At 42.9% G+C, this 26,052-nt stretch overlaps 2 protein-coding genes across 5 annotated transcripts in view; both read left to right on the top strand.

Annotated features, from left to right (window-relative positions):
• The first annotated feature begins 179 nt into the window (after positions 1 to 179).
• NDUFB1 (NADH:ubiquinone oxidoreductase subunit B1) lies at positions 180 to 9,308 on the top strand. 2 transcript variants are annotated; one of them, XM_090272123.1, is made up of 3 exons: positions 180 to 268; positions 8,140 to 8,277; positions 9,207 to 9,308. In XM_090272123.1, the coding sequence occupies exons 2-3, from the start codon at positions 8,141 to 8,143 to the stop codon at positions 9,241 to 9,243; spliced, it is 174 nt and encodes a 57-aa protein (XP_090128249.1). In that variant the 5' UTR covers positions 180 to 268; position 8,140; the 3' UTR covers positions 9,244 to 9,308. The 2 variants fall into 2 exon arrangements, with proteins under 2 accessions (XP_090128249.1, XP_090128248.1); XM_090272122.1 differs by lacking the exon at positions 180 to 268 and adding an exon at positions 2,403 to 2,485.
• Positions 9,309 to 11,677: 2,369 nt separating this feature from the next.
• Positions 11,678 to 26,052, top strand: part of ATXN3 (ataxin 3) — a 32,829-nt gene continuing 18,454 nt past the window's right edge. For 2 of the 3 annotated variants that reach the window (XM_090271318.1, XM_090271317.1), the window contains exons 1-6: positions 11,678 to 11,718; positions 16,585 to 16,749; positions 17,003 to 17,047; positions 21,122 to 21,207; positions 21,597 to 21,663; positions 23,765 to 23,852. In XM_090271318.1, the coding sequence (XP_090127444.1) occupies positions 11,695 to 11,718; positions 16,585 to 16,749; positions 17,003 to 17,047; positions 21,122 to 21,207; positions 21,597 to 21,663; positions 23,765 to 23,852 (475 nt within the window). In that variant the 5' untranslated portion in view covers positions 11,678 to 11,694. The remainder of the gene's footprint in view (positions 11,719 to 16,584; positions 16,750 to 17,002; positions 17,048 to 21,121; positions 21,208 to 21,596; positions 21,664 to 23,764; positions 23,853 to 26,052) is intronic. The other variant, XM_090271319.1, reaches the window with a different exon arrangement.

The raw sequence follows: 26,052 nt of genomic DNA, 5'->3' as shown, positions 1-26,052 counted from the left end.
TTTCGGGAAGGAGACGGCCCTTACACCTAGTCTCATCCCCTGAGTCCTAAGTCTTTTTTTAAAAATAATTTCTAATATGTTAAATCTAAGAAATATGAGAAGAGTTGGATGTCAAAAGGAAGAAGAGGCACGGTGTGGCAGTGTCACCCCTGTCTTGGAGCGGGCGCGGCGAATGGCAGGTCCCAAAGCCCTGGCTTCCGGCGACGCAGGAAGGCTGGACTCGCCGCTGTCCTTGGTCGCGGGGTCGTTTCTGGCACCGAGACGGCAGGTGGGTGCGGGACGCAGGTTGGCCGAGGCGCTGGGGGCCACGGCTGTGCAGACGTGGATGGTGCACCCCCAGGAAGGCCCTCGACGATGCGGGGTGGGGACATGGGGGGTCTGGGCCTTCCCGGGCTGCAGCGCGAAGGAGACGGGCTAAGGAAAGCGGAGTGGGGGTTTCTCCTGGTGCACGGCGGGGCTCTCGTTTGCGGCTGTTCGGAAGCGTCCTCTGAGGCTGTCGCAGCTGGGAGACGTGTTAGATTGGATTTCACGCGGCGACGCGCCCCCGCCGCACCGGACCCGCGCTGGGCTGCCGCCGGGAGGGAGCATCTGGGGGTCGCCTTCCTCGTTCCTCACCGCTGGCAGCTAACCCCGCGCTGTCGTCTAAATCTCACACCGTCCTGAGCCCGCCGTTCCGCAGAATGGCCACTGTTTAAAAACCGCAGTGTTTACTTTGTGCTTGGTGTCTTGGCTGTAGGTGTCGTTAAGACAGGTGACTCCTGGGGTTTAGTTTCCCCATGCATCCAGCACTCCGTTCCTTAGGCTCGTTGTTAAGTCGACACTTCTTGATTAATATGTACATAATGCTCTGGGAACCAATTAGAAAATAGAAATACATATATTTAAATGTCTAATCATCTTTTTATTTTTCCAACGAGAATTCGGAGTGACTTGCAAAAATACACACCAGATGGTTTTCTTCTTAGAAGTTAAGCAGGAAAAACTAGATTGAAGAAAAAGTAATACGGACTAGGAAAAGTAGGGTAAAGTGAAGAGTAGCATTGATGTAAGTATTTACCTCTGTACTTACTGTAAGGGACAGTATGGCACAAATAAAAAGAGTCGATCAGGGAGCCAGATGGCTGTTAAGCCACTTGCTGCATCTGTGACCTCGGGCAAGTTGATTGTCCCTGGATTTCCTCACCTGAAAGAAAACGTCTACTGCGTTATTAATTAATGCTCGTTTAGTACCGTGAGAATTACATGAGTTGTTGATTATGAAAGCATTAAGAAAGTGCCTTACAGACGGCGCTGTAAGAGCTCTTTCTAGAGTTTAAAAAATTTTGTAAGTTTTATGATTCCTTCAGTCCATAAGATAAAAATCAATTAGTCTTGTTTTGTTTTTTTTTGTTTTTTTTTTTATTCCTTCCAGGAATGCCATTGCTACTCCCCAGTTCTGAAGTATTTAAGAGCAAAATTTTTCTTAAGTCTTCATATGAAGAAGACACTAATATAAGGTGGGCAGTGTAGGTTTATAGTTGTTCGTATGAGAAATAATACAGTAATTAAAAATCATAATACAAGAATAAATTCTGCATTTCGCATAACAACTGCGGACTTACTTTCGCCCACCTAGTGTATACAGCGCCCTCAAGGGTGCCACTGTTCCTTGGAGCCTGGCCTGTCCTCACTGCCCTTCCCCCATCCCTTACGGGCCAAGAGCCTGAAAGCCTCTCTATGCTCCCTCTCCTCCCCATTTTCGAAGGAATCATTCTTGCTCAATTTTTATGTCCATAAATCTTTGTCTTCCCTGCTCCCAAAGTTCATTAATTTGTAGGTTTTACAATTGTAATATGAAATGACTCTGGGACTAAAGGGATGGAATCAGGCTTCCTTCACGGTGGTTGAATCCAACTCTGGATTTTAAATGTACAGCATCCTTTTCTCCACCAGCCCCACTGCCTTTACCTGTAGAATCTCATAAGACCTTTCTTCAGCAAGAGCCTCAGGGGCCTGTCTGATACCTGCTGCGAGTAAAGTCGTTTCTGGCCATGTTGGAAGAATGCCAATAGTAAGTGACCGATAGCCCACAGGTGGCCATGGGCGTATTTAAAACAGTTTTGAGTTGAGAGTCCCCAGGTAATTTTTTGTTGTTGGTTAATACAAACAGCATCTAACAGTTATGTTAAGAGTTAGAATTGACACTTAAGAAACGTAAGGGACTTAATAAATTGCCGGGTGGCAGAATAGATGATGACTGGACTTTGACAGAGACCTATATTGTCTAGTATTTTTGCAATTTAGTGCTTTCAAAGTTACATTTTCCTGTCTGACTAAGGCATGCATTATTATTCCCATATTTGACAGGCTCAAGTTTGTACAAGTGGCTAACTTGGTGAGCGTTGGTCAGAATCACAAAAAGTATCTCAGTGATCTGTTTATCAAAAAGTACTTAAGGTTCTAAATGCAAAGATGCTGATAGAACCACCATCTTCTAGGACATGAGGTAAGATTGGTTATCTTTACATGCATATGTCCAAGAATTATTTGCAGCAAATCAGCCAGAGAGTCCTTTCAATGACACAGATTTTCCAGATTTCTGCACCCCAGAGGTAGGGCCAAGGAGTCCCTGTTTTGAAAAAGACTCCCCAGGTGATACTGATAGGCAGTCAAGTCTGAGGATTCCAACTGTAGACAATAGACTAAAACTTAAAATTAATTGATGACTACATTGTAAATTATTTATTTTAAACATCTTATTTACTTCATAATTTTCTAAATCGGTGACAATCAGGCTGGAACCTTCTGTAATGTTATACTTTATGAAAGTATATAATAGAGCCATACTTTATTTATTGCACTTTGCTTCATTGCACATCACTGGTGCTGCATTTTTTTTACAAATTTAAGGCTAGACCCTCCACCAGCAAAAGGATTGACTCCCTTTTTTTTTTTTTTTAAATATGCTTTATTGTTTATGCTATTACAGTTCCCCTCCACCCAATGACCCCCCTCCCTCCAGTTGTTCCCCCCAGTCCATGCCCATTGGTTGTGCATATAGTTCTTCTCAACATCTTCCTGTCTACTCCACTCCCTCCTACTATGCTTCTTAATTCCTGTACCATCTCCCTCCCTTTCCCCTCTTCTGCCTCCCCACTGACCTCCCCCCAAAATGTTCCCCATACCTGTAATTCTTTTCCCACTCTCGTTGCCTACTTAGTTTGCCTTTGTTTCAGTTCCCTAGCTTCTGTTGTTGGTTGTTGTGATATAGTTTTCATGTTAATATTCATAGTTTTGATCCTCCTTCTAAACAAGTCCCTTTAACATTTCATTGGTTTGGATCTGATGAACTCCTTCAGTTTTACTTTGTCCTGGAAGCACTTTCTCTGCCCTTCTATTCTGAATGACAACTTCGCTGGATAGAGTAATCGTGGTTGTAGGTTTTTGCTTTTCATTACTTTGAATATTTCTTGCCAGTTCTTGCCTGCAGAGTTTCTTTTGAGAAATCAAAAGATAGTCTTGTTGGGACCCCTTTGTATGTAATTCTCTTCTCTCTTGCTGCTTTTAAGCTTCTCTCTTTATCCTTAATTTTTGACATTTGATTATAATGTGTCTTGGTGTGGTTCTCCCTGGGTCCAGTTTTTTTGGAAGTCTCTGTGCTTCTTGAACCTGTAAGTCTATTTCCTTCCCCGAGTTAGGGAAGTTCTGCTTCATTATTTTTTCACATAATTTTTCAATTTCTAGTTCTTTCTCTTCACCTCTGGCAGCCCTATGATTCAGATGTTGGCCCGCTTATAGCTGTCCGATAAGTTTCTGAGCCTCTCCTCATTTTCCTCACTTTTCGTTTCCTCTTTCTGCACTGGTTGACTGTTTGTTCCTTCCCTATGTTCCGATGTGTTGATTTGATCCCTGGTTTTCTTGCCCTCACCACTAGTTTTGTATGTGTTGTCGTTCATTTCAGCAGGACTAGCCTTCATTCCTTCCCTGTCTTGTTTAAGATCTGCTGTTAGGTCTGTAAGCATTTTTATAACCAAAGCTCTGAACTGAGCCTCAGAAAGATTTCCTATCTGCTGCTTCGTTAGATTAGATATTTGCTGTCTGGTCAACTGCGTCACCAGGATCTCTATCATGATCTGTGCCATCCTGACCGTTTTGTGTTTACCTTTGCTTCCTGGGCAGGGCTGTCATACCTCCTATGCTATACGGGGCGGAGCAGGTGACCCTTCTCACCACATTGTGGCATTTTGCGTAGGGGCGGGGGTCCAAGATGGATTCCTGCCATTCACTCTCCACTGAGTGACTGAGAGCCTCCTCCTCCGTCCCCACCCCCACCAGGCCTCACAGTCCAAGGCAATGGGGGTCTGCCTTCCCCGGTTTTGGAATTGCAAGCTGATGGGTCTGGTATACAACCGGGAGTGCTCCCCAGGCGCTTCTCACCTCCCCTCAAATACGGGTGTCTGTGCTTACCACTGCCCTGCCGCCGTCACTGCTGCTGCTGCTGCTGACAGCACAGCTTGACCTCTGCCCCGGCTTAGCCACTCCTACCTGTGAGGTCTGGTCGGGTGCTGGGAGCGCTCCCCAGGTGTCCCTCCTGACTTTTTAAAACATGTAACTGCACTTTCTGCCGGCCTGCCGCTGTTGCCACCACCACACCGTGTCCTCTCTGCCCCGGCTCCGCCCCTCCTACCTGTCTGGATGAGTATTTCTTCTTTATGTCTTTGCTGGACTTCCATGCACTTTGATTTTTGGGGGCTTCCGGTTGTTTCTAGCATGAGGTAGTTGTATTCCTTCTTAGTTGTGGAGGGAGACGACGCGTGTCTATCTACGCCTCCATCTTGGCGGGAAGTCCAGGATTGACTCACTTAATTGGGACACTTGCTTTATTGCATGGTCTGGAACCAAACGCACAGTATCACCAAGGTATGGCTGTAATTGGGAAACTTTTAACTTCATGGCCATTTCCTAACACAGTGCCTTTAAATAGAAGGATTAAAGTTTGAGAAATAAAAAATCAGAATGTGTAACTGTGAGGACCAGTGTCTTAGAAGGAGAGGCAGGAATTCAGTCTACATAATCCTGGCACAGTGTAGGGCTGAGCACTTTTGGTGGCAGTAATGTACAGTCCAGCTTCGTATAACGACGTTTCAGTTAACAACAGACCGTATATGCCATGGTGGCCCCATTGGATTAAAATGGTGCTTAATTTGCTGTAAGAAATGGAAGCATATGTGGTTCAGGAGGACTCTTTCTCTGATGGGACGAGCATCTGTGGGACTTGGCAACAGGTTCCCTCTCACGCACAGCAGCTCAGTTTCGAGTGCACAGGTGACGTCCCAGTCCGCCCGCCACTGCCCCGTTTCTGCACAGCGGAGCCTGTGCCCGCGGCACTCCACATTCGGGGGGCGCGCCGCCCTCCCAGGTCCAGCCCGACGGTCTCCAGGGGACACGGCTGTAAATTCTCCATTGGGGACCTAAGACCCTGTGCAAGGACACAGGTCCACAGGGGCTACCTTAGCAAGTATTAAGTGCCACTGCCACTTCAGTAAAGCGTTCTGTGGTCGTGTGGGGCCAGCCTGTCCCTGTGTTTGGGGAATATCTTCAGGTTGTAATCGTGTAAAACAGATGAATTATTTCTTCGTCACCTCAGTGCCGGAGAGAGCCCTTTGTGCCAGGTAAGGTCAGTGGAACCAAAAACAAATTTCCAAAGTCAAATACTGAATTCTCAGTTCTACACCCTCTCCATGTGAAGCACCCATTTTTTTTAAAAAATGAAAACCACGAAGTTCCTTAAACTGACCACAGCTCCGACATGCAGTAGCCAAAACCACGTTGCAATGACAGTCCTGTGTTCCTTTATGTCTCCATCTTGATTTCTTGTTCCTGTGATCCTCAGGCCACCTGACGGTCACTATTATTGTGATCTACACTTGACCTGGCCAGTTTCTCCTTGATACTTCCAATCAGTCCAGCCCACCTCCCACTTCCTGGGGCAGCAGGGGTGGCTTCAGTGCTCTGTTTCTGACCCTGTCGGAAGGAAGCAGGGGGAGGGCTTGTGGGACAGCGTCTGCCAAGTCCACAGTAGTGTCCAGTGACGTCCTGGGCCTGCGCACGCACTCACCGCTCACCCACCCACTGACCCGGAGCAGCTCCCAGTCCCGCGGGCTCCATTCACGGTCAGTGCCCTGTGCAGGTGCACCGTTTTTATCTGTCACATCACGTTTTACTGCACCTTTTCTCTGCTTAGACACAGTTACTTACCATGGGGTTACAGCTGCCTGCTACTCAGCACAGTCACGTGCTGTCCGGGTGTGCAGCCTAGGGCACTGGGCCGGACCGTGTACCCCGGCTTGTAGTTGGCTGCCGTCTGGGTTTGCGTCAATGTGCTCTGTGATGTTTGCACCATGACGAAATCACTTCAAGATAGATGCATTTCTCAGAATGTACTGTATCCCTGTCGCATGACTGAATTCTCTTTCTAGGGTGTCATCAATGTCTTCTCGGCCGTCCTCTATGATTTATTCATTTTTTTATTGATTGATTTTTAGGGGAGGGAGAGAGAAACATCAATTTGTTGTTCCACTTTTTGTATTCGTTGTGGTTGACTATTGTATGTGCCCTGACCAGGGATCGAACCCGCAACTTTGGTGTATTAGGACCACATTCTATCCAACAGAGCTACCCGGCCAGGGCCTGATTTATTCACTTTAGATTCATGCACATAGGATGTATTTTTATTCGTTTTGAAGATTTTATTTATTTATTTTTAGAGAGAAGATAGGGAGGGTGAAAGAAAGGGAGAGAATCATTGATGTGAGAGAGAAACTGTTGGCTGTCTCTCTCACGTGCCCCGGGAAGACCCGGTGGCCTTTTGCGTTGGGGGACGACGCCCAATCCACTGAGCCATACCAGTCAGGGCCAAGGATGTATGCGTTTTGATTTCATTTTTAAGTGCAAATTTTGACAGAAAATTGACAATTTAACTATGTTTTTATTGAATTAGTGCAGATTTATTTTCCATATGATGACTTCTAATTTTCATATTCCTCCTCCTCTGCCTTTGGAAACTTTTAGAATTAAAAGCTCTTAAGTGCCATAAATATCAGTTCAGGGAGGAGTCTCTTAGAGAGGTAGTGTGATAGAATCAAAGGCATCCGGAGCTTTGGGGCAAACCTGGGTTTGATTTCCTGTTCTGCACTTAATACCTGTTTGAGTTAATCTGCCTTCTTATTTATAATGAGAATAATAATACTATTTCATGCTACATATAGGACTATACTAAGCTGTCTCTGGTACCTAACAGTCATTTGATAAAAGTTAAGTTCCCTTCTCTCCGTATCTTCTGTAGAGTCATTTAATTGACATTCAGATCTACTGTGACATCATTGATTATGGTTGTTCTTAAAATTTCTCTCAGATCTTTTCATTTCTTTTCAAAAATTAGTTTTCAGCTTTGCACTGTGGCAGTGTGATAGCCAATAAGGTTTATTCAAGACAAGATTATTGCTAATTGAAAAATTAGTGTTCAGTAGTTATAGCTTTATCTGAAGAATTCTGCTTCTGTGCTGGCCTGTGTGGCTTGGTTGGAGTGTCATCCCAGACACCAGAAGGCTACACGTCCAATCCTGGTCGGGGTGGGGTGTGTGTGTGAGGCAACCAGTCCATGTTTGTCTCTCACATGGATGTTTCTTTTTCTCCCTCTCCCCCACCCTTTCTCTCTCAAATCAATAAACATAAAATTAAAAAAAATCTGCTTCTGGCAACATAGTATTAATCTGTATTTGTTTTAGCACTGTGAGACGTTCTAAAAATATTTTACATGTTTAAAAGTTTTAAGTCAATGCTAGGTGGGTACAAACAGCTGCTGGTAGAATTTTTTATACTCTCCATTTCTCTGTACTGTATCATCAGATCACTGATGAAACTAGGGAAAAAATTAATAAATTGACTTAGTGCATTATAGTTTTTATATTAATCATTTAATCATTGTCGCCTATATAATCTTCATCAAGTGGATTTTAAGTGGTACTGTATTCTGATGCCAAGCAAATTTAAAGAGTCTTATGCTTTTAACACCTGTTCCTATCTTCCTGTTTCAGGTGCAATTTAAAAGATATTTTGAAGGCAGTTATATTTCTGACAATTGTTTTTTATAACATTCAGGATGAATTTAATTCAGATTGTGCGTGACCACTGGGTACATATACTTGTGCCTATGGGATTTGTCGTTGGATATTACCTAGACAAAAAGAATGATGAAAACCTAATTGCCTTCCGGAACAAGAGTTTGTTATTTAAAAGGTTAGTTGGGGCATTTTTTAAATTAACAATTAATTAGCCAGCTTTTGGAAGTATTGTTAATATCATATATGCCAAAAGTAAACAGAAGGGGTAATCTCCCTACCCCCAAGGACTTAGATTTAAGTGATATTATTCTGTAGTTTTGTTGTTTAATACTTGCATAAAACTATATGATTACATGCGGAATGTAAACGCGTCTTCACTTTATGCATAAACCCGGCTATTTCAGATCTCTGAAAAATTCCCTCTTTTTTGAATCCAGGCTGCGTTTTAACATAGAAATGAAACCAGCCCACCAAAGCCTACTTTATACACAGCTTTCACATATATTATCATATTGTCTTACTTAAGTCATCGAGTAGCTGAGGTAAACGGTACTAATCCCAGCTTGTGCTCTGTTCTCGGCAACACAGCTGGAGAGCCTTAGACATGGCGGTTGAGTGACCAAATGGCAACTGGTAGCCGCCTGGTTCTCCTGTGTCTCTGGAGGTGGCACCTCTGGCAGCAGAGAGTGAGAGTAAGTCAGGGCGTCTGCCACGGGGTGTGCAGCTGGGTAGGAGGAAGCCCGGGAGACAAGAAAACCGAGCAGCAGCCTGATCGTTGTAGAGGAGGCTCACAGTCAAGGACTTCCAGAAAGGTGAACTGAAAAGGGTCTAGAAACATTAAAAGAACTCATTGAGCTTTCATATGAAGACAGACTAAGAAATTACAGTTCCTTAATCTGGAAAAATATAATGGAAAAGATGGTAAAAGTTTAAAATCATGAGAGAATAGAATGAATATATTGCTCAACATAAAAACTTTTAATGGATCCATTTAGTAGAATATAAAATATCGGATTCTTCTTATTCTGACTTTCCCTTTTATCCCCTCACAAAAGTTTTATTTATACTTTTTCCTTTCCTTCCTTTTTTTTTCTTTCCACACAGGGAGTTGAAACCCACTGAAGAAGTCACCTGGAAGTAAAGGCTGTGTCTGAAATACAGAATGTTCACATTATAAGAAAAATAAAAACATTTGACTACTTTTAATGCGGTAGTAATCTTTCACATCTGAAGTAACAGGCACACTAGCTTTAAAAAGAATCCTGAGTGCCTGAATGTGTACATTGGTGTTAACTTGACAATTAACATTTAATTTGCTGTTACTTATTTTAGGTCACAATACCGTTAACTCATGTAGGAAGTTCTTTCCTCAGAGCTTTCTCAGGAAAATTTTTTTCAAACCATGTGCTTCAAAGGAACTTTAAAAGGATGATGCTAAGATTTTATTTATTTATTTATTTATTTTTGCTAAAAATCATATAGGTGAGAATTGGCCTGATGCTGGGTTTGGCAAGACTTCTTCAGTGTAACACATAAGGAGTGAACTAGTTTTAAAAACCAAGAAATTGTACTTCATTGAAATTTAAAACTTGCTCTTCAAAACACATTGTTAAGAAAATGAAAATGCAGCCACAGGCTTGAATAAAATATCTGCAAAACAAAGAACATAATATCTAGGATATGTGAAGAACTCATAACTGAAGAAGACAAACCCAATTTTTAAAATAAGCAAAGGGGTTTAACGGTCACTGCACCAAAAAAAGATATGAGGGCGGAAAATAAGCACATGAAAATCTCAACATCAGTAGTCACTAGGGAAATGCAAATTAAAAACACACCGAGACGCCACCACACATCTATTAGAATGGTTAAAATGTAAAAGATTGGTTTGATGAAGGGTTGGCAGGGGTGTGGAGCACCTGGAAATTGGGTGAGCAGTTTCAAGCTAAACGTACACCTACCTGCCATATGCCCCGCCATTCCACTCGGGTGTCACTGTTCTGTACCAACTCTTGATATAGTGAGTACGACTCCTTTGACCCTCTACACAGGCACACACTTAAAAAAAAATCTGAAAAAAATGTTATGTGTATTTTTTCACTTGATGAGACCATGATTGGTTTCCCCAGTTAGACCACCATTCCTTAAGAACACAGACTGTTTCCCGAATGCCGTACAGGAGTGTAGACTGCATGGGGAGACGTTCAGTAAGCGGTCACCAAACCCTTTCCTGAGCACCTGGTCCTCGCTGGCAGGCTCCGTTTCCTTACGTCCCGCTGCCCCATCTGTCCCTCTGAATCCGCACTCACTAGTCACCAGTGGTCTCCACAGCAAAATTTAGGGGACCCTCGTTCTTCGTTGCTGGACTTCTTGGCAGCCACGTGGCTACTGCGGGACACTCCCGTTTCAGGGCTTTCTAATACGACATTCTCCCGCTTTTCGTTCCTTCTCCTCGGCTAGTCCTCTGCTCTCGATCCTTTTCTCAATCCCTTCCTTTTCTGCCTTGGTGACTACTCACACGTGTCAATCACCTTTCCTGTGTCAACAGCTCCCCGGGCTACTTATCCAACCTTTACACAAGGTAATTTCTTAACCTGGTTTCAAGGTGCCAGATCTCCTGTTCTACGCCTTTAGCGTCATCAACTCCCCCTTCCCCACTTGACTGGGCTTTTCGCTTCCCTCAACTGACACTTCCTCCTCGGGGGCCCCAGCACATACACCTGTAACAAACTGGGTTTGGACTCCAGCCTAGAACCTTGGACGCAGCTCTTCACGCCTCTCTGTGTTTCATTTCCTCCTGTGTAAAATAGAGACAATAACAATGCCCGCATCAAACAATGTATTAAATTCATTCATGTATGCAAAGCTCTCAGAAGAATGCCTACCCTATAATAAGCCCTATATGAATGTTAACATTTTTACACAAGTGGCACGTTTTGGGGGATGCAATGATGCCTGTTTCTTCAAAAAAAATTGAGTTTAGAGAGAGAGGAAGCGGGGGAGAAAGAAAAATCTTTGATTTGTAGTTCCATTTATTAATGCATTCAAGGTTGCTTCTTGGATGTGCCCTGGTCAGGATGGAACCTGCAGCTTTGGAGTATTGGGAGGATGCTCTAATCAGTTGAGCTTACCGCGCCAGGGCTGATACCTGTTACTTAATGAGGCTTTTAGTGGGATGGAGGAGGAAAATATTAAGTAATTGTAATCAGATATTGTAAGTAGAAAATACAAAGTAAAGTGGAAAATAAAAGGAGCATAGAACCTTGGAGGTCCTTAAGAAGCTGATAGCAATGGGTGGGAAATGGAAAAGATCCTCCAAACGGCAGGTGGCGCTGCAGCACCCCAGCCCGCCATCTAACACTGGACGGGAGGACGTACTACAAGGGTCACGTGTCTCCGCCTTTACAGCCCAGGCGTTCACGCGCCCTTCGCTCCACGTGACTCTCATCCTCGGGGTTGATTGGCTTACGGGAGACATGTGGCCAGGGGCGGGCCGAGGTGGGGCGGGGCCGGGAGGAGGGGTGGGGTCGGGGTGGGGCGGAGCAATAGGGGGTGGTCCAGCGCGGGGGCGGTTGGCTCCAGACAAATAAACATGGAGTCCATCTTCCACGAGAAAGTGAGTGTGCGCGTTCGGGGGTTACCTGTGTGCGGCGCCGTGGCGGACGTGGGGCGCGGTGTTGCTGTCTCCGAGACAGCTGGGTGGAGCCCGTGTCGCCCCGATCCCGATCTTGCCCGGCGGGGGGAGTCTCACGGGGAGGGGATCTGCACCGAAACCCCCACCGCACCCTCCACCCGTGAGGCCCCTGCCCGAGGTTCCCGGGGAGCCCGGGGTCAGGGACGTCCCGGGAGCCGGAGGGAGTGAAGGCAGGGCCGGGGGCGCCGCGGGGAACCAGAGAGGGGGTGGCACCGAGTGGGTTTGCTTCTGCGCTTCCCCTCCACTCTCCGCAGGATCCCTCCTCCAGTCCCTTTCCCCCTTGTATGTATCTGTAGCTGGTCGCCTCTCAGACGCCTCCCCGGTCCTTCCCAACTCTTCCAGTCCTGCCCTTGGCAGTATTAACTTTTCCTTCTCCGTGCTCCTCGCGTCTCTGTTCGACTCTCCCAGGCATTAGCTGCCTGGGGTTGTGTTCACGTCTTTCTCCTGCACCAGGTGCGCGGGTCTCGGGTGCCGGGAGCTTGGCTCCATCCCATGGAGGGCCTGCGATTTAGGGATGTAAAGTAGGCGGCCCCGTGCGCCCATGAACTGGGAAGTCGTCGCAAGAGTTCTTGTTACGAAATGTTTGGGTTTCGTTTCTTTGGGTAGCCCGATCTTTCCGGATTAGGAAACCAGCTTTATTGGGTATTAGGAGTGGACCGGAGTACTAGTGTTATGGTCCGCCGAGCCTCTTCTGTTTTGATTCTTCAATGACCACGCACTTGAAAAGATACTCTTGGCGGCATGTGGAGAAACTCGTCTTTGCCCACGTACAATTACCAAGGCGTCTGGGTGTGAGAGAAACCTTCCGGAGCACGACTTTGGCACGTATCTTGTTTCATAAGTTTCATGTTTTGAAAGGGTTGCTGGTAAGGCTCGGATTTAATAGGAGAAAAGAAGTTTTGTTAAAATCTTGTAAATGATCACTTATCTATTTAAAAAGACTCACATGACCACCAAATAAAGCGATCAAAGACTAAAGAGGCACAGCATAACTAAACAAATTGTTAAATGGAATGCTTTTCTTTATAGAAAACATTTCAGAAAGTTTTAGCACTAGAATTTCTAGACTGATTTTTATGTTGGGGAGGAAGGACTCAGTTGTATAGTTATCACTAATCTTGATTGACAAGATTTCTGACACGTGGACAAGAGAAATTTAGTTGCTTGGCTAAGGAGATTGGAAGAAGAGAACCCTGTGTGTACATATTTTTATTACTAATTTTCAGAAGCTTCCGTATAAGACCAAGTGTTTCAACACCATTTTTTGAGACTTATACAATGTATATTTTAACAATATTGATTGTTACCTGTTTTAGATAGATTGCAGGGAAGGTAAACCATGGGATGAAAAGAAGCTGAATGATAGCCTAAGGAAAGTCCAGTTACATGAAAGAAGTCACTCAATTATCAGCATGTCTGTAAGCTTGAAGATACTTCAGGAACATAATCACCTTATCATAATCTTACATGTATTTAGCAGACAAAGGCTCTTGAATTAAAGTTCTTCTGGCATATTTCAAGAGTATGGAAAGCACCTATAATCCTAGTGCCCATTGTTAATCTCACCATAGTCCCTTGTGGGAATGTTTGAGCTTAACGTGCCATTTTCAGCATACTCCCTTCCCCTCCACCACGTATATTTAACCCTTGCTAGGTCCTGGGTTTGAAGAGCCGGAGGACCAACTCTGGCTCCAAGGAAGCTGTACCTGCCTGCAAAGGGGACCTGCAACCACTTCATCTCGGAATGTTGGTTTCCCCGTATGCAGAGTTGTCACATTGAATGCCCTTTTACTAAGGAAAAAATGTAAATGCCACAAGTAGTTTACTACTATATCCCCAATACCTACTATAGTATAGTACCTGGCACACAGTGCATATTCAATAAATATTTGAATAAATTGAGTTCTTTGAGCGTCTAAGATGTATTTGGTGCTGTTTCTCTAAACAAATTTTCTGTAAATATTTTAGGTTCTGTGGGTCATATATGATCTCACATATTCTTGTTTATGTGTGTTTCCACAACCATCTGAAAATATAAACCCATTCTTCGTTACAGGTGCAGGTGGAATTTGGCTCGAGTGAGTTTGCCAGTCGCTAAGTTAAACCCTAATATTAACTGGGCACTAACTGCTTTTTTGTTTTGTTTGGTTTTCAGTTCTGTTGCCTGCTTTCTGTCATTTTTGCCATCACTTCTGTTGCTGACTGCTCTTGGCGAGGTCACTGTGCCATCTGAATTGGTACTTTTATGTAAACTGAGGTGGTAACCAGACTTGTTAGGGTTATATTTAAAGTCAACGGAAATACTGAAAAGAGGCTGAGCATTGACTTGATGACACTTATTATGCCCTTTGTCGTGTTCCTTAGCCATCTTCAGTGTCTTTGAGGTTTAGCAATAACGAAATTCCACAGACTCGAAGCCTCTGCCTGGGTTCGGAGCCCAGCGTGGCTATTCACTACCTGTGTGGTCCTGGGTAGGTGACTTACCATCTCTGTGCTCTAGGTGCCTTCTCTGCGGCGTGAGGGTGGTAGAGTGTCTGCCACAGAGTTCGGAGTGCTCAGAGTGCCCCCCAGCACGCTGTGCTGTGGAAGTGCCGCCGTTATTGCTAGGGCGGGCGTGTCTGCTGAACCTCCTCCAGTAATGAGGGGCCGGACCGGATTGTCTCCGGGGGGAGGTGAAGTGCCGCTCGGCGGTTGGGTGGCCCCACTGGCCCACTTCCAAGCACACCCTTGGGTGTATGCCTGGTTTCTGTTGTAGTCATTAGTGTCTGGGAATTCGTAGTAGTTTCAGGTTGGTCCTGAGCGCTTTGAGGGCAGTGCAGGAATGATTCGGTGCTCTTCCCTTTTGTGGTTTTATAAAATATCTTGGTAGAACTGGAGATGCATTTTGTTCATCCTCTGACCCCAAGACAACAAAGTTTGGGCCTGAAATCGTGGAATTTAAATATCTCAGAATTTTTGACTATATCAAAATGAATTTCTGTTCAACTTTGGTTAAAGCTTGAGGAAGACGCGGCCGGGGCTAGTTTGAGGGGCGAGGGGATGCATAATCTTAAGAGGGGCCATTGTACAATTTTTTTGGTCCGTGCAGAATTCGATTCACCTTGTGACTTTAAAAAGTGACTTTAAATTTGGACTGGACGATTTGTTTTTTCCTTCCATGAAATCATAGCAGAAGTACAGAATGATATTATTTCCTATAGCAACGCTTACAGGATTTGATTTCAAGTGCTGCTTTTTCTTTCTTATTTTTTTTCTTAATTTTTTAATCTTCACCTGAAGATATTTTTTCACTGCTTTTAGAAAGAGAGGAAGAGAGAGAGACATTGAGACATTGATGCATGAGACAGGCATCAGTTGGTTGTCTGCAATACATGCCCAGACTGGGGATCATATGCACCTGACCTGGGACTGAACCCACAACCTAGGCATGTGCCCTCACTGGGAATCAAACCTGCAACCTTTGGGTTAAGGGATGATGCGCCAGCCGAGTCATACTGGCTCAAGTGCTTAATTTCATTTTTTAAATCTAATACTTAGATGTTACTGTGTCTAGATATAGTGTTAAATGTGGTAACCATATTTAGAGCCCTGAACTGAGGCATGTAGCCCAACAACAGGACGGGAAATTTCCATTAGGACTATTCCCAGAAACCTCATTGTCTGGTAGCTGTGCAACTGCTGTATCTTAGCAGCATTTTTGTTATTTGATTTCTTTTTTCTTTTTAGTTTTTATTGATTGATTTTATATGTAGAGAGAAAACATTGACTTGTTGTTCCACTTCTTTATGCATTCATTGGTTGCTGCTTGCATGTGTGTGCCCTGACTACGGATCAAACTGGCAACCTTGGTGTGTTGAGGCAAAGCTCTAATCAACTGAGCTACCCAGCCAGGGCTGTTGTTTGAATTTTTAAAGTAGGTATAACACGTGTAGGGGCACACAAATCATAAAAGTGCAGTTCAATTAATTCTCTCTAAGTAAACACTTGTAAAGAATACTGTGATCAAATAACAAACATGTATTTCCCTTCATTCTCTAAGCCCCCCTATGTCCTCTTCCATCCCTGCCTCGCCCCCTGATGGGTAATGAAGTTGAGCATCTTTTTGTGTTTTAGCCATTTGGCTCTCCTTTTGTGAATGCTTGTTTGCCTTGTCATTTTTCGCTAGAATACAAGTAGCTCCTGTTCGGCTTTTCCGGAAGTGAGCGTCAGGGGTGCTTTTTGGTCAGTCTTACTGTGTGCGTATTCTCTTCAGAGTTCCTTGAAGAAAACCGCAACTCTGCAGTTACAGGTCTTCATTAATATCGAACAGAATTTTTCTTGAGATATGAAATTACATAAAAAAGCATCAAGATCAAGTAGAGATTATCTTGTTAAAAGAACAGATGTTCTAGGGATTAAAATTTCCTTTCGGCATTAGTAATTTGCCATGGAATCTCTAGAGATGAATTTATTTTTGGCACTGAAAATGGGGGAGGGTAAATGCTTAAAATTTTTAGTAAAATATGAGGTTTGGTGTATTTCATAGATGTTTGTTTAATATAAATCCTTCTTAATGTTTTGATCATATAGCTAAATTATTGTATTGTAGTTTCATTAATGATAGAATTGTAAAATAAATGTTAAATGAAAATGCATGTACCTTAACCTTATGTTAGTCCTGTTTGTCTAAAGCTAAAAAGGTTCAGTTTTGAGTGTATTAAGAAGTTAATGATTAAGTTCTTTAAGGAAAGACACTATACAGATCTGTTTAACAAATCACATTGGAATTTTTTCTTTTGGAAATATTAGCAAGAAGGCTCACTATGTGCTCAGCATTGCTTGAATAATCTATTGCAAGGAGAATATTTTAGCCCCGTGGAACTGTCTTCTATTGCACATCAGCTAGATGAAGAAGAGAGGATGAGGATGGCAGAAGGAGGAGTCACTAGTGAAGACTATCGCACATTTTTACAGGTACTGATTTTAAACTCACCAAATTGCAATTTTTAAAAATGTGGATATTGAAAAAAAAGAAGGGAAAATGTGGGTATTGTTTGGAAGCGAATAGTCTTTCCTGTCGGGATCTGACTTGTTAATTATCACTCTGTTGTTGACTTTGTAAATGGGAATGCACAAGATGGTATTTTAAATATGCACACTAATAACAGGTTTTCTTTCTCTCTCCGCCACCCCCCCCCCACCTCAACATCCTATCCAAACTCAACAGCAGCCTTCTGGAAATATGGATGATAGTGGCTTTTTCTCTATTCAAGTAAGTAGTCACAAGCGAGTACGAAGTGTTGTTTCTGTCCCAGGCTCTGTGTAAGCTCAGGGCGTGGTTGATACGAGTGTTTCTAACAGCGTTTCGTAGTCACAGCAATGAGGTGAAGTTCCTGCAATAGATTGTGTCTAAGAGTACTAGGTTTCTTAGATAACAGTGAGCATTAGCACTGTAGAATCTTCAGTTTAGAGCAGGGCTTTTGGAAAGATTATTTAGTTTGCACGTGGATACCAGTAACCTTTATTTCAGTAAATCACAGCCTCTGACCCTTAACTAACTCTTGTGTAAATTTGAGAAAATGCAACACTTGCTACCTTCCCTTTAAATCAACCTGCTGGGACTGGATTATTTTATTATGGTCTGTAGCTCTGCTTTTTTTCCTTTGAAACATATATTTACTTAAGAACTCAAAGGAAGCTGTATTGTGAGATTCTTCCATCTGTAGGTCTTTCATTCTGTGTCTCACACCTGGGAGGTGTATCCAGAGTTCTTTTGGAACCTCTCTTGAGGGACCTATGTCTGCAGATATCTTTGTTCCACCCCCCCCCCCCCTTTACCGTCCTGGACTCCTCGTTCACCAGCATTTCCATTCAGGATCCGGGGTCTGAGGGGCCCAAGGCCTGCCATTTCCCGGGTGTGCAGCACTGCCCTTGGGGCTGATCCACACCCGCCCCCCTCCATTGCCTTCCCTCTTGTCTGCTGGTACCTGTGCGCTCGTTTCTTTGTTGGCTGCCTCGGAGGATAGGTAGTGAATATTGAGAATGCTCCCATCTATTTCCAGACAGTTTGAAAGAATCAGTGTTATCTTTTGTTTTTTTCCAAAATTATAAACATATAACAGAAGTTTAAAATCTATGAAAACTTGGTTTTAAATCCCTAGAAAGAACTCATTTTAATAGACATATAATTGTCACTATTACTGACATATCAGGTAGTGAGTTGAAATACAACTTTTCTACAGCAGGGCCCATAGCAGTCAAGTTACCATATGTATAGAGAGGACTAGTTTTTAGAATTGCACTTTATGGATAGATAGAGTATGCATCTGGATTTTGGGGGCAGTTTTATTTAGGAATTATGTGGATCTGTAGACTATCCCAGAAACCTAGTGTCAAGAAGCACTTTTTTAAAATTACATTTTATTGATTATGCAGTTATAGTTGTCCCAATCTTTCCCTCTTTGCCCCCCTCTACCCAGCACCCCCTACTTGTCAGACAATCTCCACACCGTTGTTCATGTCCGTGGGTCATGCGTATGTTCTTTGGCTACTCCATTTCCTATGCTGTACTTACACCCCCATGGCTATTCTGTAACTACCTGTTTGTGCTTCTTAGTCCCCTCCCATCTTCACCCGTTCCCCTCAAACCTCCTCCATATCTATGATTCTGTCTGCCCTTCTTGTTTGCTTGGTTTTTTAGATTTAATTTTTGATAGATACATATTTATTGCCCATAGTTTTGATATTCTTTTTCTTAAATAAGTCCCTTTAACATTTCATGTAATAATGGCTTGGTGATGATGAACTCCTTTAGTTTTTCCTTGTCCGGGAAGCTCTTTATCTGCCCTTCCATTCTAAATGATAGCTTTGCTGGGTAGAGGAGTCTTGGCTGTAGGTCCCTGCTTTTCATGATTTTGAATATTTCTTGTGAGTCCCTTCTAGCCTGCAAAGTTTCTCTTGAGAAATTGGGACAGTTTTATGGGACTCCCGTGTAGGTAACTAACTTCTTTCCTCTTGCTGCTTTTAAGATTCTCTCTTTATTCTTTAACCTTTGGCATTTTCGTTATAATGTGCCTTGGGGTGGGCCTCCTTGCACCTGTCTTGTTTGGGACTCTCTGTGCTTCTGTACTTGCATGTCTAAATTAGGAAAGTTTTCTTTCATTACTTTTTCAAATAGATTTCCAATTCCTTGCTTTCTCTTTTCTTTCTGGTACCCCTATGATGCCTGAAGTTGTCCCAGAGGGTGCTTACACTATCCTTGTTTTTTTGGATTCTTTTCTCTTCTTCTTGTTCTGATTGGTTGTTTTTTTGCTTCCTTATGTTCCAAATCATTGATTTGATTCTTGGCTTCATTCACTCTAGTGTTGTTTCCCTATAAATTGTTTACTTCAATTAGTGTATCCTTCATTTCTGACTGGATCTTTTTAATGCTGCTGAGGTCCTCACTAAGTTCCCTGAGCATCCTTATAACCAGTGTTTTGAACTCTGTCTCTGGCAGATTGCTTATCTCCATTTGATTTAGCTCTTTTTCTGGAGTTTTGTTCTGTTCTTTCATTTGGGCCATGTTTCCTTGTCTCCTCATTTTGGCAGCGTCCCTGTGTTTGTTTCTATCTATTAGGTAGAGCTGCTATGACTCCGTGTCTTCGTCGTGTGGCCTAATGTAGTAGGTGTCCTGTAGGGTCCAGTGTCACAACCTCCCTTATCACCCAAGCTGGGTACTTGAGGTATGCCCTGAGTACACCCTCCTCTTGTAGTTGAGCCTGGGTTGATGTTGGCAGGTCAATGGGAGGGATTTACCCAGGACAGTCAGCTGCAAGGATTGGCTATGATAATTGGCCACCAACCTCTGCCCTCCATGGAGGATCAGCTGTGCAGGGGCAGGGTGGTGGTGCTCTGACGTGGTCTGTAGCTGTCCACTGGGTGTGCTGACTCTAGGTTTTCCCAGCTGGTGCAGGCCAAGGTCAGCCCCCACCTGTGTTTTGTCCAGGGCCACCCTGCCTGAGCTATAAAGCAATCTTGAGAAGGCTGTTATTTGGTGAAGCCAGGCTGTGACTCTAAGCTGGCTGCTGCTAGGGCTAGGCCTGGGGCCACTTAGCAGGAGGTAGAGGGGCTGGGGGCTCACTGAGGTTGGCTGTTGCTTGTTTGAGAGAATTTAGGAAGTTGTGAAGCATGAATCAAGACCAGCCATTCATATGGAAAAGCAGCCTGGGTGGGCCCATAGGTTTGGCTATATGGAGTCTCTGGGGATCTCCAAGGCGGGTCAAACAGTGTTAGCCAGGTTGATGGAGTCTCAGACATGGCACCAGTGTGCTAGCTCTGTGGCTCTGTTGGGGGAGGGTTCAGAAAAGGGACAGTGACCTCTGCCCTCCTTTGTATCTGGGAGAAAGCTGTCCCCCAGCTCTTGCCTTGATGCCAGACACTTTAGTTACTCCCTATATTCCAGTTGTGCCTTTCAAGCTGCTACCCCAGTGCTGGCGCTTAGCGGGTGAGTCTGATAAAGTCCACGTGTGGGTCTTTAATAGGAACCGCTTGGGGCTCCAGCAGTTATTTCCACTGACTCAGTCCCTGCTGGGTTTTGCAGCCGGAAGTTACGGGGACTTATCTTCCTGGCACTGGAGCCCTGGGCTGGGGGTCCTGGTGTGGGGCTGGGACTCTCACTCCCAAGGTACCCCTCCTGAAATTTTATCCACCATAGGTGGATGTGAGACCAGCCCATTCTGCATCTGCACCCCTCCTATCCGTTGGATGTATGTGGTTTCTTTAATTCCATAGTTGTCAGATTTCTATTCAGCTCGATTTCTGACAGTGTTGAGTGGTGGTGGTTCTGTGATTTAGTTGTAATTTTGATGTGGTTGTGCAAGGAGGTGAGCTGTGTTTACCTATGACACCATCTTGATTGGAAGTCCCTAGAAGCACTTTTTAAAAAAAATTTTATTTAGTTGTTTGTTTATTTATTTTATTTTTAAAGAGAGGAGAAAGGAGAAAGAGAGGGAGAGAAACATTACTGTGTGGTTGCCTCTCACTTGCACCCCAAACTGGGGACCTGATGTGCAGCCTAGTCATGTGCCCTGACTGGGAATCGAACCAGCGACACTTGACTCGCAGGCCGACGCTCAATCCACTGAGCCACAGCAGCCAGGCCTAGAAGCACTTTTTTTAATGCTGTGTGTGTATGTTATTTATAGATTTAGTGAGATATCTGATACATACACTTTTTTAAAACCATAGCTTTCTGGGGAAATTGATATATGAAATACAGTTGTTTGCTCTGTTAACATGGCTTTCCCTACTTAAATTTAGAATTGAACGGTTTAGCTCATGAGAAATTGCTATTTTTTTTAAACAGGTTATAAGCAATGCCTTGAAAGTTTGGGGTTTAGAACTAATCCTGTTCAACAGTCCAGAGTATCAGAGGCTCGGGATCGATCCCATGTAAGATTTTATTTTGCTTTTCCTACATTTCTTTTCCTAACTTTGATTTTTAAAGTTATCATTTCTTAAAGGAGAAAAAAATATTTTGAATACCTTTGTTTCGATCTGCCCTGTATCGTTCCCTTTTCAGCTTTTGGGGGCATCCGTGAAAATGTGCCCTCTCAGCCATCCTGGAGCTCAGTGTCTGGGCACAGAGCTCATCCTTGAATGTTGTGTGACGCCATCATTTTTGTCCAGTGTCACAAATCTGCAGAGATTCATCCTGTTTATACTTATTAAAAAATCAGTGATACTTAACAATAAACATAATCTTAAATTATAAGTTTTGTTTAACCCTTGCCAGTAGACAAACTTACTGTTGGGTCTGTATTTTTTTTTTCCTTTTCTAGAAATGAAAGATCATTTATATGCAATTATAAAGAACACTGGTTTACAGTTAGAAAATTAGGAAAACAGGTAATGTTTCTCCTCCTTCCTTGTCATTTTTTTCGTTCCACACTTCATTTGCACCTAAAATGTAAAGGATTAGATGAAGAAACTCATCAGTAATGTGTATGAGGTAGTATAGTTTCAATCTCAATAGCTAGAAATTTGCTATTGTAAAAGATAACATCAGTTTTCCTTAGAGATTTATTTGTGACAACCGTGTACAGTTTAGCTGTATCATAAGAAAAATTCTTTAAGACAGTGGCAAACATGGTTACTTTTAAGTGGGTTTTATGTGTTAAATATTTTTCAGTCAGCTGTTCCATTAATAGGTTTGTACTTAGCACAGTAGCATTACAAAGCCAGAAGCAGTGTCCTGCTGGAGTAAAAGTTTTCGGTCATGTTTGCTTTAACATAACAAGATTATTCACATTCCAAAGTGCCACATGAAACATATATCCACATAAAATAATTTATACTTTTAAAAAATGGGATGTGTCTCGAGCAAACCCTTTTTAAGATCAAGAAATGTACCTAAAATGTTATTTTTTTAAATAATTGCCAATGATCGTTGTACACATGGTTCTATTTTTGAAACAGAATTATTTGAAATCTGTTTTTAGATTTTGAATCTTTGAATAAGTTCTAATGAAAGTGAGCTAATATAATAAAAAGGAATTAACTATTGAAACATGCAACAACATGAGTGATCTCCAAATAATTATGCTGAGTCAAAGGTAGACACAGAATATTGCACACCGTATGGTTCCGTTTATATGAAAGTAGAAGAGTCAGACTAGCCTGTAGTGTTAGAAAGCAGATCAACCAGTGGTTGCCTGGGGATGAGGAGGGCTAAGAAGAAGAAGAAGGAGGGTTCCAGGGCCCAGGACTGGGCAGTGGCGAGTAGTATGTTCACTCTCTTGGTTGTGGTGATGGTTTCATGGTTACATACGTTATAACTTTTCAAATTGTGCGCTTCGAATATGTGCCGATTATTGCTTGTCTGTTATACCTCAGTAAAGCCGTTTTTAAAAATACAAAAAAGAAAATGAAGTCAAGAAAGAGTGCATTGAATTAGTTCAGTAAAAGATAATTCAGAAACCAGAAACAGTGCTATTATCTTTAAACTCAGCTGCCTAAATGCAGCTTCATCTGAAATGGTCGTTTCTCAGGTCCCTCCCGAGGAACTCAGAGCAAGTAAGGAGAAGATGCAGTGAAGGAGAGAGTGACACAACAGAGGTCGCCCTGGGGCCGAGCAAGGGCAGGACGCTGCCCAGATTGTCACCCCTGAGTCTCATTTACGTCTTTGAAAGTTATGATCAAGTATTCTTTCCTTTTTGTGTATAAAGTAACCAGTGGATTTTTTTTTAAGATCTGAAGGCTCAGATTCCAGAAGTTCCTTTGTATTGATTTGCACATATATTTGTATCATTATTTTGAGAGGTTTTTAAAATTTTAGTTCTTCAAAATTGAATTTTCACATTTTAAATTACTTGATCTTTGACAAAGACAGGAAATGTCAAACTTTGGCTAAATTTTAGCTGTAATTTATATTTTTCTTTAAAATCATATTTTTCACTATAGACTTTTGTCTGCGGTCCCTTGTAGGTTAGATTAGGACTCCTATGAAGTAGTGATGTTAATTACATGCAATGGTGACTTCAGTGGTCTTTTTTAAATGAGTTGTGATTTAAAATTTTCTTCCTGGAATAGGCTGGCTTTCTCTCAGTTGACGTCTTTCACCAAAATTATTAGTAGTAGGAAAACTGTGTAGTTGTCATTTTTCTTCCACATCAATATAGTTATAGTGTGATTAGATTAGTGTTTTGTTAGGCATACAGTGAAAAAGACTTAATTATAGCTGTTAATAAAGATAATTTATTTTCTTTTGGCGGGATTTAAAGTTTATGACAAAGTAAACTTATTTTTAAAAAATCATTTAATAATGATGTCTATTTCAAGTTTTAAAAATCACATTATTTAATTATTTTTTAAAAATCTTGGTTAGACATGTTTTCACTGTTTAGGCAGCCATAATAAGATTAGATGGGTTTTATCTATTCTTAACATGTGAAACGTCCTTATTAATTATAATGTATACTAACTTAAACATTGGCAATTTTTTTTCCAGTGGTTCAACTTGAACTCTCTCTTGACGGGTCCAGAATTAATATCAGACACATACCTTGCACTTTTCTTGGCACAATTACAACAGGAAGGTAAGTAAAAATGGAAAATTTTATAATGTTAATCTTTCAGAGTAGCTGAATGCAACTAACTCTTTAGACGTGAGTGTAACGATGCTATTTTTATGGCAGCGGCACTGAAACAATCTTTACATAGTGAACTCGACGTTGTGACTTGACTGGTACCGTTCGGGTGGGGTTCTCACTGACACCCAGCCCTCCCCTAGGGTGCCGCTTCCTTTGCAGCCTCTGAGGAATGGCTCTTTTTCCTTCCATTCCTCACACACCACAGGGCCAAGCGCTCTCTTGCTCCTCCTTGCCCTTTCTAGGCCACTGCTCTTCCCTAAAATCTCCAGCTCCTCTGAAGTGTCTCACTAGATGAAACTTTTACTCCCCAGTTTTTTACAGTCACCTGTGACCCTCCTCCGATTGTGGGATCTGACTCACTGGCTGCTTTCCGCTCGAACACCTGTCATCGTTCTTAAGTGATTTCTGTATCAAAAACCAATCCAGTCCAATACTTTGCTTCTTAATATCAAAGACCTTTTTTTCGCTCTTGCCTTGCCATTACCAGTAACTATGCCACCACCAAACCCTGGTTGCAGCCATCCTGTCATCGTATTTTCTGTTCTGTCCATTGCGGCGGTTCTTTAAATCCTCCCACGGGGGGCAAACATTCCCCTTACAGTCCTGCTGCTTTTCTTACCTGCTTATACTCTATAATCCCTCACTGCAGTCACTCCGCGACATTCTTCAGCTCCTTTTCCTCTCCCTCCATCATACTCTCATGACAAAATCCCAAACCCAGCTAAAACCAAATCTTGCTCTTGTCCGTTCCTTCACCAGAGCAGCTGAACATGGCTGATGAGTTAAGGATGGGGGGCACAGTGGAGAGCACAGGGGGGAAATTGGGGTAACTGTAATAGAACAACAGTAATAAAAGAAATAAAAAAGAAACTCACAAGCACTAAAGAATAAAGAAGAGCTAACAGGAAACACGGTGACTGGCCCTGCTTTAAGTCTGCCAGCGCAGATTTCAAAGGAGCCCTCAGCGCTGCCTGCCATCCCACTGCTTGCTCCGGAGGCCCTCGCACTCTGGTTACTTCTGCCTTCTCTCCTCACACCTCTGCCGCTCGCCTCTCCCCTCCCCTCCTGCCTTCGTCGGCTGGAAGACTGCCATACAGAGAAACTTCCCCTCCCTCGTCAAATACTAGGTTATGCAGAGTAAAAACAGGACAAATATGTCTCTCCTTTTATCAGTTTTTAAAATAAGTTCATTTCATAGTATCTTTCCTCCAAAGGTAACCAGTTGGGGTTTTTTTATTTTTATCTTTTTAAAGTGTCATTGCAAACTAATTCATTAAAACATAGTTCATTGTAATATATTGATACTCAAGTTGTTCATTTGGAACAGTGGGAACCTTTTGAACTTTCCTCTCAAATGTCAGAAATGACCACTTATAGCCTTCTGAAGCCTGTTTTTGCCTCATATCACCAGTTTGTTAGGCTTACCTTAAATATTTCCTGCCCTTTTAGTAATGGTGTTTAGAGATCACAGTCTGGGAACTGGCATGCTTACTGCTACTGGGTTAGGTTGGTGCTCATGCTTTCCAGGATGATTACAGTATTGTCATTTCTTCCATTTTACATGCTTCTATCTCCTTTTATGCCTAAAACCTTAGTTCCTAACTATTCTTCCCTCCTTTGAGAGAGAGAGAGAGAGAGAGAGAGAGAGAGAGAGAGAGAGAGAGACAAACATCAATCAGTTGCCTCTCCTATGTTCCCCAACCGGGGATTGATCCTGCAACCTGGGTATGTGCCCTGAATGGGAATCGAACCCTCAACCTTTCAGCCTATGGGACAACGCTCCAACAAACTGAGCCACATAGGCCAGGGTTATTCAGATTCTTTTTGTGTATTACTCTTTCCAGTCTCTTGCTATTGAAGTGACTAAGTGTTCAGTTGTTGGACAGCTTCTTGACTTCGTGCTGTGTCATTAGTTTAAATATTGTCTCTAAATAAGATCTATATGCCAATAATTTTTAAACTTGTATCTTCTGCCTAGATGGCTACCCTGAACACCAAACTCCTAACTTCGACATCTCCAATTGGAAGTCCAGAATGCATTTCAAACTGAACATGTTGACAAAAGACTGACTTTTTCTTGGCATACGTGCTGTCCCTCAGGTTCTCATTTCAGTAAGGGTCACTTTCTTGCACTCTGGTTCCCATA

Source organism: Furipterus horrens, unplaced genomic scaffold (genome assembly GCF_987537825.1).
Source record: "Furipterus horrens unplaced genomic scaffold, mFurHor1.1.pri manual_scaffold_3, whole genome shotgun sequence".
NCBI classification, from domain to species: Eukaryota; Metazoa; Chordata; class Mammalia; order Chiroptera; family Furipteridae; genus Furipterus; species Furipterus horrens.
Note: the sequence above shows the minus strand (reverse complement) of the source record. Positions and strands in the feature narration are given on the sequence as shown.

What these genes read in the sequence shown, in the direction of transcription:
- NDUFB1 (XM_090272122.1), top strand. An exon ending in AAGAGTTTGTTATTTAAAAG is followed by an intron (nt 8,278 to 9,206) that starts GTTAGTTGGGGC and finishes CTTTCCACACAG; the next exon opens with GGAGTTGAAACCCACTGAAG.